Source organism: Trichosurus vulpecula, chromosome 8, assembly GCF_011100635.1.
Source record: "Trichosurus vulpecula isolate mTriVul1 chromosome 8, mTriVul1.pri, whole genome shotgun sequence".
Taxonomy (NCBI): Eukaryota; Metazoa; Chordata; class Mammalia; order Diprotodontia; family Phalangeridae; genus Trichosurus; species Trichosurus vulpecula.
The window spans coordinates 65,585,317-65,601,267 of record NC_050580.1 but is presented as its reverse complement, the minus strand read 5'-3'; the positions used below and the strand labels follow the sequence as shown (position 1 = coordinate 65,601,267).

At 40.9% G+C, this 15,951-nt stretch overlaps 1 protein-coding gene across 1 annotated transcript in view; it reads right to left on the bottom strand.

Moving 5' to 3' along the window:
• The window catches only part of SH2D4B (SH2 domain containing 4B), a 191,707-nt gene that overhangs the window by 118,776 nt on the left and 56,980 nt on the right, over positions 1 to 15,951 (bottom strand). The window contains exons 3-5 of the mRNA XM_036737088.1: positions 11,667 to 11,681; positions 5,217 to 5,376; positions 4,413 to 4,560 (exon numbers count right to left, since the gene is read on the bottom strand). Of these exons, the coding sequence (XP_036592983.1) occupies positions 4,413 to 4,560; positions 5,217 to 5,376; positions 11,667 to 11,681 (323 nt within the window). The remainder of the gene's footprint in view (positions 1 to 4,412; positions 4,561 to 5,216; positions 5,377 to 11,666; positions 11,682 to 15,951) is intronic.

The following is a 15,951-nucleotide window of genomic DNA, read 5'->3' as shown; positions in this document are numbered from 1 at the left end:
TATCATCTCATTGGATAGTCACCACCACCCTGGGAGGTAGCTCTTATGATTATCCTCATTTTATAGAAGAGGAAACTAAGGCAGACACAAGTTAAATGGCATGTCCTGGGTCACACAGCCAGTAAATATGTAAGGCAGGATTTGAACTCAGTTCTTCTTCCCAATTGCATGTCCAGCATTCTATCCACTGGACCATCTAGCTGCTAAGTCCTGAATCCTTTTCCATTACAGCATGCCATCCATCTCCCAGATCCACCAACTCACAGAATGATTGAGTCTCCCAGTTAGAAGGAACTTCAGAGATTATCTAGGTCAGTCTCTTATCCAAAACACAGGATCTCCCTACAACATTACTGACAGGTGATTGATACCAACCTTTCCTCACCCCACCCTTCTCTTGAATACTTGTTTTGTTGTTGTTTTCTTGTTTGTCCTGTTTTCGGAGAGGACCAACAACATTACAGCTTGATAGCCTAACTCCTGTGTGAATTGGATTTAAGTGAGGCAGAGTTGCGCAAACGCAAATGCATCAGACTCCCTCTCTTCCAGAGTCATCAAAGTCCAGTGGCAGGACAAAAGTTAAGATGGCTGGCGATGGCCCAGGATGCAGTAGATGACCTTGGCACCTAAATTTCTCACCAAGCTCTAAGCATTCCACAGCACCTGCTTCGGTGGCCTTCATGGCTATTGGAACAAATTGTTTTCATCTGCCCATTCCACCAGAGAAGTCTTCACATGCTTGGGGTAGACACCTCCCTAATTCATGGATGGGTTTGAGGCCCATTGGTTACCCTCAACCTGGTTTAGTCCATCTGCCAAGATGGTTTACCAAGGTCTGTGCATGCTACAGCTTCTTGGAGCCACAGGTGAGAGTTGAGTGCCAGGTAGACACCAAAGGTAGATGAGCAGCCCTGAAAAGGACTTGGCAAGTCCTCACACCAGAGGGTGCTGATCCTCCTTGAACACCCCATACACCCCATTAAATACACCCTTGAATACTTACAGTGATAGGGAACTCACTAAGGTTGAGAGAAAATCTTCTCTAATCACAGACAGCACTTCTTGTTAGAAATGCCTTTCTTACGCTGTGCAGAAATCTAATTACTATAGAACCACTACAGATTTGAAGGGAATATTCCTAACTTTTTTAGGTTGTCAGCATTCATTCATTCATTCATTTATTCATTCAATTGAGGACCTACAATATACCTTGGACCTTATGACCTTGGAGGACACAAGGAGGATATAATCTCTGTCTACAAGGAGAGCAATTAGCTACTCTTTCTAAAACCTTCCATTCAGAGACAGAATCATAGAATGAGCCATTGGTCACATCTAGTGTGGTAATTCCAGTGTACTTAGACTGCCTTTTGGGAGAAGTGGGGCACTACATTAGCCTCATCCCATTATTGTTAGAGAAGGGTACCTTCTAAGAAATTTTTCATCGTAAACATATCCTCCTATATTGCATCTTATGTTTTGGCCCCACCTTTACCCTCTGTTCAGCTGAACTGGCCTACCATTGCCTGTAGTGAGGTACATACTTTCCAGGTCCCATGACCTCTTGAACCATTACTTCAATATTAAATTCTTTTATTGAGGTGCTCACTCCCTTCTTTTACACAGATCACAATTCTACACCTTAGCAGAGTCTTCTAATATTGCTCTGGTGGAAAAATTCATGACTCTGAGGCCATTCTGGCAATGAGCATTTCAGAACTTAGTGATGCTGGTCCTTGGACAAGGGGTATTCAGTTCATCATGGTACTCTTGGAACATTAGTGAACAATTAATGCCAATTACTTAAAACATGCCTATTTGTCCACATTAGAGGATGCATAAAAACATTCATCGTTCTTAAATGTCAAACGCAGAGCCATCACAGTTGGATTCCAGCATTATATATTAAATATTGCTTGGCTTAGTGAGTTGGGAGGTAGTAAAATTAGTAGTGGCAAGGGGAAAGCTAGGATCATCACTCACTCTGATAATGGCAAACATCATTTATCTGGTCTAGCCAACTTTAAAGCCCTATATTCATCAAGAGGTAGGAAAGCAATTGATTAGCCCCAGGTAGGTGGGTCTGAGACGATTTGGTTGGAAATTAAGCACGTCACCTGAATGGACAGTGAGCTTTAATTTTGCAAATCAGAATGTTTCAAGATAATGAAACTTTAATGGAGTTCAGGCTTTTCCTTCCCCTTTTCTGAGACTGTTTTAAATATGCTGTGGTCATCACTGCAGAAGGATGATTAATGACTTGTTAAATATTTTAAACTTGTTAAAGTGGGCTTGTTAACTGATCTTCATTTCATTCTGTACCCTGATTGAATCATTCATGAAAGTCACACTTCTTAAGGGCTTTCTGTGATTGCAGTTAAACATGAAGAGATTTTTAACCAAATGGCATCCTGGTATTCAGAGTGGCTGCCTGTCATTTCCCATCCTTTGAAATCAGTAGCACAATAGGAAAAGTTAGAGGAAGAGCCCAAGCTGTCGCAGAGCCAAGTCATAATTGAATCCTCTGTCTGTGATGCTTAAATAATGATCACAGGATCACTGATGTAGGGCTAAAAGGGAGCTTAGAAGTAATTCAATCCAACCCCCTCACTTTACAGATGAGGAAACTGAGGCACAGAGAAGTTAAATGATTTGCCCAGGGTCACACAGCTAGTAAATGTCTGAGGTGAGATTTAAACCCAGGTATTTCTGACTCCAAGTCTCGTGCTCTGGACAGAACTAGCCTCTTGGATCAAATAGAAGGGGATATCCAGAGACTATTTCCAAAGGCATGGAAAGAAACATGGTGCAGTGAAAGGGATTCTTGGAGTCACAGGAACAGTGGATGAATCCCAGCTCAACCATTTACTTATAAGGTCACCTTATGATCTTGGGATAAGTTACTTCCCCTCTCTGACACTCAGTGACCTTATCTGGAAGATGAGGGAGTAAGACTAGATGACCTCAAATGTCCCTTCCAGTTTTAGATCTATTACTATTACTATGTCCCCAGCGGTCCAGTAGAAAAATACCTGAGATAGGTCCATTGCCAGCTCTGCCTCTGACTAGCCCAGTGAACTTGGGCAAGTTACTTATCAAAAACTTCTCACAAATCAAAGAATGATGATCAACAGATCCAACTTATATTGGAGCAGGAGTACCCCTCTATGACATCCCACTAGTCACTAAGCCTCTATTTAGGGATCTTTAATGATCAGGAGCCCACTACTTCTGGAAAAAGAAGAAGAAGGAAGAAGGAAGAAGGAGGGAGGAAGGAGGGAGGAGAAGAATAAGGAGAAGAAGAAGAAGAAGAAGAAAAAGAAGAAGAAGAAGAAGAAGAAGAAGAAGAAGAAGAAGAAGAAGAAGAAGAAGAAGAAGAAGAAGAAGAAGAAGAAGAAAAAGAAGAAGAAGAAGAAGAAGCTACCCTCTCTATTGGGCTGAGAAACATTACTCTATAGAACAGAGAAATATCTCAACCATGAAGCTATCATCCTCTCTACCTTGGAAGAAAATCTGGGCTGCTCCTTCTTTCTCAGTCCCATTCACCTAAATGGTTCTCTCTCACTCACTAAGCTTATTTTATGCACAAATCTCTCTAGGCCTCAATTTCCTCACCTGCAACTTGAAAAGTTTAGGCTAGATGTCTTCTCTAATATGTAACACGTTAGGAACAAAATCACAGGCCCTAAAAAATTCAATTTTGTACTCCATGGAATAGAAAATGTCCATTGCAGGTCAGAGCTTGTTGGATTAGAATAAAGTTACAATGAAAAAAAAACCAGAGATACTAATGTTTTGCTGGTGGGGATGCAAACAGATTCAACCATTCTGGAGAACAATTTAGAATCATGCCCAAAGGCCTATAAAGCTGTGCGTACCCTTTAATCCATCAATACCACTACTAGATCTGTATGCCAAAGAGATCAAAAAAAGGTAAAAGAACCTATATGTACAAAAATATTTCTAGCAGCTCTTTATGTGGTGGCAAAGAATTGGGAAATTCAGGGGGTGCCCATCAAATGGGGAATGACTGAACAAGTGATGGTAAATAATTGTAAACCACTCGTCAAATATGTTAATAGTATAGATTGTTTTCATGTATGATTTGAATTCATGGGCCTCTGAGGTCTATTTTCATTCTGAATTCTATGATTCTCTGATATAGATATAAATCACAAGCATATGATGTTGGGAGTAGTCACTTGGCCTCTCTTGACCTCATTTTCCTCACCTGTAAAATGAAAGGGTGGACCACAGCCAGGTTTTTCTTAGTTCTGAAATTCAGTGGTTTTATAAAACACTCAGGGACCCACAATTTTCAGAAGAATCATAAATAAGCCATAGTCCCTTCGTATCCTCAGAGTAAAGACTGAAGAGTAAAAACTAATGGTGCTAAATGACTATTGGCCAACCTTGAATTCCTCATGGATCCTCTCTTCCAGAACTTTGGCTGCCTTGCGGTCTTCCATCTCTACTTTCCATTTCTCTGCCAAGATCCGAGCCTTCTCATTTGCCATAGCATCACGGAATTTCTTTGTGATTTCTGCCTCCTTTTGTCTCCTTCCAAGAGAAGACCAATAAACATAAGTTCTTACTTTGAAACAAGCAAACAAAAAGAAAAAAAAACTCTAAGAAAAAACATCTATATACAATTGCCACCTGAATTTCCAATATGAGGGAACAAAACTATTGGATTTTGAAGCAAATCCTGGATAAAATCACTGGGGGACTGAACAGCTCACTCCGTGACAGTCTGCAAAGTGAAGTAAGGAGTGAAAAGTCCAATTCCTACAGTGTAATGAGCCTGCTCCAAAATCTTACTCCTTGCTAATTATGTGTCAAGAAGGCCCTCAGATAACCCTTCCTAGAAAGTATCTTAAACTATTGTTCCATTCAGAAAGCTAACTAACTGCATAACTGTCACCCCCAGGATCTGCCAAGAAACCAATCCATTTAGGCCCTGAATTTTACAGAATCCATTATCTTGCCACCATCCTGGCTTCCCTCCATCAAACGAGGTCCTAAAATGACAAGATTTAGAACTAGAAGAGAGCTTGGAGCTCATTTTGTCCAACCCCTTAATTTACAGGGAAATAGGGTAGAGTGATTTGCCCGAGGTCAATTAGCTAAAAAGTGTCAGGGCGGAAATTTACACTGCAGATCCTCTGTCTCTCAATCAACGCCCTGTCCATGACTCCATGTTTGTGTCCCCTCACCAGAGTTCCTCGGCCTCCTTCTGGGCCTGTCGTCTTGCCCTTTCTGCTATCAGCTCCTCCGAAATCTGTTCATATGGCTTGTCACCTGGGGCTTCTCCCATAATCCAGACCCAAACTTCACCATCTATCCCATGAAGCCATTGAATGTGTTTACTGTTTGCTGTGATACATACCCCAAAAAAGGGAGGGGAGAAGGAAAATAACACAAGGTCAGTTGGCTAGGAAATTGCTGAAGCAAATACATATATTAACACCAAATGGGGTTTTAATTCAATTTAATAAGTACATATTAAGCACATATGCCAGACACAGGGGGAATACAAAGTCAAGTGATAACTACTCATACTTACCAAACAATTTTTTCACAACAGCTCTATAACGTAGGTAGCAGAAGTACTCTTTTCCCCATTTTCCAAATAAAGATGCTGTGACTCTCGGAAGTATGGTGAATTACCCATGACAAACAATCTACACTATTAATGTACTTGACAAATAGTTATCCAGCTTTTACTTGAAGACCACCAATAAGGGGAAACCTACTACCTCCTAGAGCAGCCCATTATACTTTTAGATAGCTCTTATTGTTAGGAAGTTTGTTTTTGGTTTTTTTTTTTCTGACATCAACTAATCAATTTCCAAAAATATAAAATAAAAAAGCAAAATTTGGGGTAGGGGAGGGACTAGAAGAAGGGAAAGAATTTGGAACTCAAAAAGAATTTTTAAATGAATGTTTAAAATAAATAAATTATGTATGTGTGTATATATACATACATACATACATATATATATATATATATATATATATATATACACACATACACACACATTTAAAAAGCAAGATTTGAAACCAGGTCTCCTATCTCCCCACAGAACACTGTTACCACTATACCACACTTCCTCTCAGTCCTTGCCTTCTGAGAATTCATTGTCTGAAAAAGGATGAGGGCAGAGGATGCCAATATATAAGGAGATATGCCTAGATGAATCTTTCAAAAAGAAACAAAAAAACATAACTTCCCACTGCAAAAGCCAATAACAAATGGGCTTGGGGGCAAAGACGTCTAGTTTCTGTTGTGTTCATTATTATAGACTGAAGAGAGAGAATTATAAAGAGGGGATAGAAGGAATGAGCCTATGTGCCAGGCAATGTGCTATGTGCTTTTTACAAATATCACACTTGATCTATAACACTTAGCTCGAATGGATGTTGTGAAGACCAACTGAGATATCAGAAAAAAAGGAAACTGAACAGAAAAACAGCAAAGAAAAATTCAAATTATGGTTAAGCAATAGCCTCACAGTAATGAGGAAAAATAAGGGGAGAGTGCTTCTGACTGAGCAAGCCTGGATCTGATAGTATCTTGCCTTGCTCAGCTTGTCTTTAGAAGGGAATGCCTTTTAAACAAGTATATCTGTGAAGCTGGGACACCACAAGAACCATGGGCCTTGTCCTGAAAAGATAAAGATGCTAGCCTGACCCGAGGCTGAGGGAATAGATCACCTTCCAGGCTTCAGATTGTTTCATTTAATAGCAGATATTACCAGATGTGTATATATATATATATATAACATATACACATATATGTATATATATACACACACAGACTATATTAAAAGATTTAATCAAAGAAATGCATAACCAAAAAAGAAACTGAGCTGATCACATGGCAAGACAGATAACCAACAGATAGCTTGTGTGTTCCACGTTCCCAACGTCAAAAGAAATCAGCAAATTGAGTTGACCCTCTTTAGCGAACCTACAGGAAGACATTGCCAAGAATCAGTAAGCCTGTCAATAAGCATTTATTAAGCTCTTTGTATATGCCTAGCACTGTGCTTCCAAGACTAGAAAGGTAGAAAAGGGGCCATATTGTGAAGAGTTGTAAACACTAAACAGAAGCATTTGGATCCTGGAAGTACTAGGAAGACACTTGAGTAAAAGCAGTCTCGATAAGACAAGCATGGATGGATTGCCATCTACAAGATTAATTGATCAAGACACTCCATGCTATGGGCCAGGTACCATGTTAGGCTCTGGGAATACAAAGACAAAAATGAAGCAGTCCTTTCCCTCAAGGGTCTTATATCAACATATCCATACATGTATATACCCATTATATATAAAGTAAATACAAGGTAATTTGAGGGAGAGGCACTTACTAGCAGTCTGAGAGATTTGTGAAGGCCTCATGTAGTTGCTGGTATTTGAATTGCATCTTGAAAGAAGTTAGGCATTACGTATATATTTTTCAAAATTCTGAACTTAACAAGTACCAAATAAAATAAGCATTTCCATATACAAAATACAAAATAAAAAGAGATTATATGTAAAACTGCACATCTCTGTTACATACAGCTTTTCCTATTAAGTATGTAATGAATGCAACATGTAACTTTCAAAGCTGTCTTACTTCTCCATGTTTCCTTCAGGCCTTCCTTCTTTGTCTTTTGTGAATTTCTTTTTAATGTTTCAAGGACTTTTTTTGGCTAGGCAACTTTATAACAAATATCTCCTCCTTCTTCTCACCTCCCACCACCCCACTGGAGAAAAAAAAGAAAAGAAAAACCCTAGTAACAAATAAATATAATGAAGCAAAACTAAATTCCCACATTGGTTGAGTGTAAAAATGGGTGTCTTTTTGTGTAGTTTTAGCCTATTCCCACTCTATAAGGAGGTGAGTGGAATATTTCACCATCCTTCTTTTGGAATCCCAGTTGATTGTTAAATAGATCAGAGATCTTGTGTTTCAAAGTCACTGTTGTTTCTGTTATTTGACCTTGCTGTTGCTCAGTCATTTCAATCATGTCTGGCTCCTCATGACCCCATTTGAAGTTTTCTTGGCAGAGAGTCTGCAGTGCTTTGCCATTTTCTCCTCCAGCTCATTTTACAGATGAGGAAACTGAGGCAAAGAGGGTAAATTAACTTGCCCAGGGTCACACAGCTGGTAGGCCAGATTTGAACTCAGGAAGATGAATCTTCCTAGCTCCAGGCCCAGCACACCATCCACTGGGCCACCTAGCTGCCCTGTTGTTTTACTTTGCAATACGGTTATATTATGTAAGTTGTTCTCCAAGTTCTGTTAGCCACATTCAGCATCAGTTCAGAGAAGCCTTCTCAGGTTTCTCTGAAATTATCTCTTTGATAATTTCTTACGGGATAACCATATTGTATTACATTCATATACCATAATTTGTTCAGCTGTTCTTCAATTGATAGATATCCCCTTAGTTTCCAGATATCACTACAAAAAGAGCTGCTATAAATACACACACACACACACACACACACACACACACACACACACACAGGTTTTTTTCCTTACATTTATGTTCATAATTATTGGTATGTTGTCTCCCCCAATAGAATGTGAGCTCCTTGAGGGCAGGCATTCTCTTTTTTTGAACTTGTTTTGTATGCAGAGTGCCTAACACATTGTGAGTATTTAATAGATCCTGGTTGGCTTATTGTTGCTTTTCTTGCTAATTTTTACAAATGAAGATGCCTTAATAACTTCCTCTGGATATTGCTCACAGAATGATCTCCAAACACATTTCTGCCTGTACAAGTCCTATTGATCTTTCAAGATCTAAACCAAGTCCTACTTCCTCCTATCCATTTCACTAAAATTGATCTCCTGCTCCTCTAATATTTCAAAACACTCTCTGAGCTGGGTGTAATGGCTCATTCTTGTAATTCTTGCTACCGGGGAGGCTGAGGCTAGTTTCATTTCTTAAGCTCAAGCGCTCCAAGCAGCAGTACATTAAGCTTGGCATTAAAATGGTGAGCCTCTGAAAATGGATGACGAGGAAGAATAAGGGGAGGAGTACAACATTTCCTAAGGAGGGACAAATCATCCCCAGTAACAAAATAAAGCAAATAGAAGCTCCCATGATGATCAAAGTGGTACTGAGCCTGTGAGGAACCCTGGCAATCCAGCCTGGACAAGACAGGAAGACCAGATTTTTAAAAAAATGAAATAAATAAGATAAAAATAAAAACTCAAAAATACTCTCTTAATTGCTCACTTGACCTTAAATCATATGCTACCTGATATTCTGTATGTAAATGCCCTGCTGTGAATTACTCTATTTTTTGTGAGGATATATACTGTTGATGCGTACCTAACTCTTCAATGCTGAAGCATATTTCTTTATTTCATGGTATAATAGAAAGAATGCAGGATTTGGAGTCAAAGAATTCAATGCTTAAATCCTGGCCCTACCTTTAATTACATACAAGTTTTTGGGCAAGTCACAACCTGTCTGAGCCTCAGTTTCCTTACCTGTAAAATAAGGGTATTGGATTCTTGGACGATATGACCTCTGAGGTCCCTCCTAGCTCTAAATCTATGATCGTATGATCTTAAGGGACTTTAGAGGTCACCTAGCCCATCACCACTACCCCTCATTTTATAGGAAAGAAAGCTAAATCTCAGAAATGGAGAATGGCAGGCAAGCTGACATATGCCAGCCATGGCATAGCTAGGTTTGGATGTCAGGACTACTGACTCCAAATCCAACAGCTATTTCAAATAGCCCATAGGCACGGCCTATAATCATGTACCAGAAAAAAGTGATTGACCCAGATGGGAAGAGGCTCCATCGTTTTAAACCTTATTTACACCGTGCCCTAACCAACAGTTTGGGGAGAGAGAGGGACTAATAATCAGTGGTTCAATGCGAAAAGAGTGAGAGGTTTGCCTTAGTGCTGTGTGGACATGTGTTTGATACAGTGTGATTTTGCATCTTATTTTATTTCAAGTAGAATATAAGTAATAAAGAGATCTACAAAGAGAACCAACCATATACACAGGCTGCCTACATAGCCAAATCTGAGTAACAACAGGTAACACCAGCACCGAAGTCGTCCTGACCCATAACTCATTAAGTATAAGTTAAACTAGATGACCCTCTCCAACTCTCACAATTTATGACTCTTTGATTTTGTGACTCAGTATCTCCCCTTACAGTACTCTGGCAGGTACCAAAGATAACTTTGACCAACTTAACAATCTTGCAAAAAGGGAGAGAAGGCGTTATGTCCAAAAAGGTTTCCCATGGGAATGTTTATGGACACGCACTAATCTGTGTCTATTATATCAGAGGCCTAAAAAGGCAGAGGAAATAAAAACTAAGAAATTAAACTCTGGGGGAAAAATGTCAAATCCATCTCTCATTGGTAAAAATAATCTGAAGCTTTGTTAGCGTCTAGGTGAGAGAAACCTGGAAAGCAGTAACGCTAGATGACAGGGCGATAGCAGAGAGAATGTTAGATGCATCTGCAGCGCTGTGCCTTAGCCAAAGCACTCAGGCTATTCTGAGCTGTGGCCCAAGCTATGTGGGTTTGAGTTACAGAAGAGTCAGGAGATAGCCACTCAGTGGGGTAAAGAGGGCTGAAACTCTGTACCACCTTTGACGCATCTCTGAGGCAAGAAAGTAAGGCTACACTGGAGGGAGTCCAAAAAAGAAATGATTAGGGAAATAAAGGGATTCATTCAGGAGGGAGGATCAAAGACACTGGATATAAAGACCTCAATAAAGCAACCAGAAGATGGGAAGGATGGGAGGAGGCACAAAAGAGTGACTGGAAAAATGCAATTCAACTCCAGTAGTAATAATATCTCACATGTATAGAACATTCTAAGGCTTACAAAGTTCTGTGAAGCAATGCATCTGTTACTATTCCCATTTTGCAGATGGGAAAGCTGAGACTCAGGAAGGTTGAGACACTGAACTGAAACTTTTTTCTCCAATGTTAACAGCGATCTCTTAACTGCTAACTCCAATGAACTTTCCCCAGAGATCTCTCTGTAGCTTTGGATACTGTTGACTTCTCCCTCATCCCATATACTCTTTCCTCCTTTAGCTTCCAAGACACACTTCTCCCTATTGGTTCTTCTCCTACTTGACACTCTTATGATTCTTCTTTGCTTAGTAGTAGTAGCAGCAGCAGCAACAACAACTAGGTAGAACAATGGATAGAGTGCTGGGCTTGGGGTCCAGGAAGATCAGAGTTCAAATCCAGCCTCAGATATTTAACAATTGTATGACCCTGGGCAAGTCACTAATCTCTGTCTGCCTTGGTTTCCTCAGCTGTAAAATTAGGACAATACTTGTACCTATGTCCCAGGGTTATTATGAGGATCAAAATGACACAATATTTGTAAATCTTGTGTCTGGAATATATTTGGTGCTTAATAAATGCTTTTATCCCCTCCCTGAATCATGATAAATTTTCCACCCACTAAGAGTAGATTTTCTCCAGGGCTAGGCTCGCCTCTTCTGCTTATATACTGTATCTGTCTCTCTCTGTCTGTCTCTATCCCTGTCTCTCTTTCTTTCTGTCTCTGTCTCTGCCTCTATTTCTCTCTTTGCCTGTGTCTATCTTGGTGTGTCTCTATCTCTCTGTCTCTCTTTCTGTCTGTCTGTCTTTCTGTCTCTCTCTGTCACTGTATCTCTTTGTCTCTCTCTCTCTGTCACTATCATCATCATCATCTCATCACCTTCCACAGGTTCAACTATCGCCTCTATATAGAAGACTTCCAAATCTCATCCTGGTCTTGTACATGACCTCATGCCCCACCAGTGTCTCCAGCACCAACCAGCCTGCATGCCACTGGGGACAAGACCCCTCCAATTGCCTCCTGGTTATATCTGGTCCTGTGCCAGAGGCATCTCCAGTGCTGGCCTACTAAAGGAATAAGATCACCTTTACCCCCTCTTCCCCTTTAGGGCCTTGCCCAGTACAGGTAAGAAAGAATTCACCACCTCTTATTTTCCTGCTCCTGACCACTGTGAGGAAGGACTCTTTGGGTGTCACAGGAAATAACATTGCCACCTGCCAGGAGGCTGGACCATGAGGGAGAACATCAAACAGTCTAATCATATGTCTCCCTCGATGGCCTGTCTCTCCCCCACACCAGCATAGTCACATCTCTTCCAATTTCAGTGATTCTAAATCCCCATCTGCCTGTTTCCTTGCTTCCATCCACCTCAACCTGATCCCCCTCCCACTGCCCCCACTCCAAATTTGAGCACCTCTTCCATTTTGCCCTCTGTAATTCCTGCTCTTTAATTAAAATGTCTTTCATCTTAAGCCTCTTCCTTTCTCACTTTTACCATATTACTGTCACTTTCTGATACCTGGCTCATTACTGATGGCATCCCTTCCCTTGCCACTCTTTTGAGAACTGGTTAATATTTCTTTTATATCCCTAACTCTGTGGTATTGTTGGAGGAGTGAGATTATTCCTTACTCCTCACTGCCCCTTCAAGACTACCTCTACCACCATCATTTAGCAACAACTCCTCCTTTAAGGTTCACGCTATCCAAATTGATCACCCAATCCAGATACAGTTGGTACTTACCTACTGATGCCCCCAGGACATTCATCTTTCCTCAATGAAGTCAGTTCCTGGCTCACAGTTATTCTCAACCCCCTAATCCTGCCCTCATACTAGGGGACTCTCTGTATACTGATTCTCTCCATAATACCTCAACTTGTTATTTGTTCAATCTACCTAGTTCACATGACCTATTCCTCAAGTCCACCTCTGATGCACAGAGGGATCATACTATTAATTTTGTCATTAACCAAGTATTCCACTTCAGTGTTGACCAGCTATAGTATTCCATTATCTGATCATGATCTATCATTCAACCTTTCCTTATGCCTCACCACCCTGAAGCCTGCTCTTTGATCTTCACTGTGACCTTCTCTCCTCCCACATTTCAATATTTTTCCAGATCATCACTCTCAATATTTTTTCCAGGTCATCATTCTCCTCCCTTCCTTATCTCAACTCCTTGGTAAACTAATTCAATTTTCCTGTATTCTGAAATCCCTTGCCCCTTGCCTATCATTGATTATGCCTTACCAAAACTCCAACTAGGATTAGGCCTACCATTTGTTTTGCTTCTATCCACATGCTTCTGACCAGTGCTAAAAGAAAGCACAAAACCACGTTGAATGGATCCACTACAAATTTCTGTTATCTTCTCTCAACTGAGCCCTCACTTCAACAAGGCAATCATTCTACCTCTCCTTAATAAGGTCACTATTCTACTCTGCACAGTGGATATTCCAAACCCAGCATTGATCTTCCCACCCTCTCAGCTGAGGACACAGATCTATACTACACTGAAAACCTGGAAGCCTCCTTCTTCACTCCTCCTTATTTCATATCATGCAGACATCTCCCCCCATTTCCTCCTTCATTTCAGTGTCAGATAAAGAGGTGAACCTTCTCCTTGCCAAAGCCAATGCCCCTGCATGCATCCCTTATGCCATCCCTATCTACGTTCTCTCCTCAGACATCTCCCCCCATTACCTCCTTCATTTCAGGGTCTGATAAAGAAGTGAGCCTTCTCCTTGCCAAAGCCCATACCCCTCCATGCATTCTCTATGCCATCCCCATCTATATTCTCTCCAGCTCATTGCCTTTCCATCCCCACTCTCTCAGTAATCATGAATCTCTTCTCATCTATTTGTTCTTTTGCTGTTCCTGAGGTCTTCCCCATCCTAAAGAAAATGACCTCAGTAGATCCTTTCATCCAGGCTACTGTCCTGCATCACTCCTCCCCTCAGTCAAACTTCCTAAGAAAGCCATTTATTCTTGCATCTTTGTTTCCCCTCCCCCAATCTTCTGCTTAATGCTAGCATATGACTTTCAACCTCGCTATTAACTGAAACTGATTTCTCCAAAGTTACTAATGTTATAAGGGCAGCTAGGTGGCACAGTGGACTGAGCGCTGGACCTGAAGTCAGAGAGACCTAAAATCAAATCTGGCCTCAGACATTTACTAGGGACGTGGCCCTAGCAAGCCAATTAACTTCTGTCTGCCTCAGTTTCCTCCACTGCAAAATGAGATTAATAATAACACTTACCTGCCAGGGTTATTGTGAGGGTCAAATGACACAGTATTTGTAAAGCACCTAGGGCAGTGCTTGGAATATAGTAGGCACTTCACATTTGCTTATTCCCATCCCCTTTCTTTTAACCACCAGACTTAAAAGCCTTTTCTTGATCATCATCCTGCTTGACCTCTGCAGCATATGACATTGCTGACCGCTTCCACCTAGATACTCTGTCCTCTCTAGTTTTTAATGGCCCTGCCTCCCTATCTAGGCCATGGTTCTCCTTCTCCCTCATCTGTCCTTTCCTCAGTCTCTTTTGCTGAGCCTTCATCAATCAATACCCACTGACTGTGGGGGTCCACAAGCCTCTGTTCTAGGCCTTCTTCCCTTTTTCCTCTATTACTCTGTCATGTGATTGTGTCATCAGCTCTCATGAGTTCAATTATTATCTCTATGCAGATTATTCTAAATCTCCATGCATAGCCCTACGCTTCCCTGAGCAATTTTCAAGTGACAAGCTGCCTTTTTGACATCTGAAACTCGACAGAAACAAAACAGAACCGATTGTCTTTTCCCCCAAATTCTCTCTTTTGCCAAACCTCTCTATATTGTCAAAAGCTCCATCATACGCCTAGTCACCAAGGTTTGCAACCTTGGTGTCATTCTCGAATCCTCACTCTCGCTGACCCCAAATATCCAATCGATTACTAGTCTTGTCATTTCTACCTTTACAGCATGTCTTATATGAGTCTCCTACTCTCTCTTCACATAGCCACCATGCTAGTTCAGACCCTCATTACTTCAGTCTCCCTGCCTCAAGCCTCTCCCCACTCTAATCCATCCTTCTGCCATGAAACTGCCAAAGTGACTTTTCTAAAGTATAGGTCTGACCATGTCCTCTCACTAACCAATAAACTCCAATGGTTCCCTATTAGGTCTAATATCAAATATAAAGTCTGACCTTTAAAGGTCTTCCTAATATCCCCCCATCAGACCTTCCTGGTTTTCATTTACTATACTGTCCTCTACCAGTTCTATGATCTGATTCTGTTGGCCTATCAGCTATTTCTCAAACAGAAGGCTTCATCTCCCATCCCTGTGCCTTTTCGCTGACTGTCCCCCATGCCTTTCTCTCCCATTTGACCCCATCTCTTAGTTCCCCTAGATACCTTCACGACTCAGCTCAAGTACTACCATTAGGCCTTTCAGAGTCTCCCCAGTTATTAGTGCCTTCTCCTTTCAGATTACCTCCCATTTTCTCTGTATGACTTGGGTAAACCTAGTTATTTAAATGTTGACTCCCCCTTTAGAATAAGAGTATCCTGAGGGCAAGCACTGTTTTTTATCTTTCTTTGTGTCCTCAGCATTTAGCACAGTGCCCGGCTCATGATAAGCACTTGCTAAATCCTCACTGGCTTGACCAAATAGCCCACTTCCTGCTGAACACCTACACCTGAATGCTTCATTCCCATGCAATGGGATACAGTGGAAAGATTACTGGATCTAGAATCAGAGAACCTCGGTTCAGCTCCCAGGTGTGTCATTTATTCCTTATGTGACTTAAGTCAATACGTTTAATATTTCTGTGCTTCACTTCCTCATTTGTAAAAGGACTGGATTGGACTAGACAATCCATAAAGTCCTGTTTAGCTCTAAATATAATTTATGATATGAAATTCAATATTACCAGAACATTATCTCCACTCTCTACCCCAAACCTGCCCCTCTTTCAACTTTCCTGTTTCTGTTAAGAACATCGCCATCCTTATATCTACCTGGATTCTCAAACTTAGAGTCATCCCTGACTGCCCTTTCCCTCACTATACATGTCTAATCAATCACCAAGACTTCTCAGTTCTATCTCACAATCTCTTGTA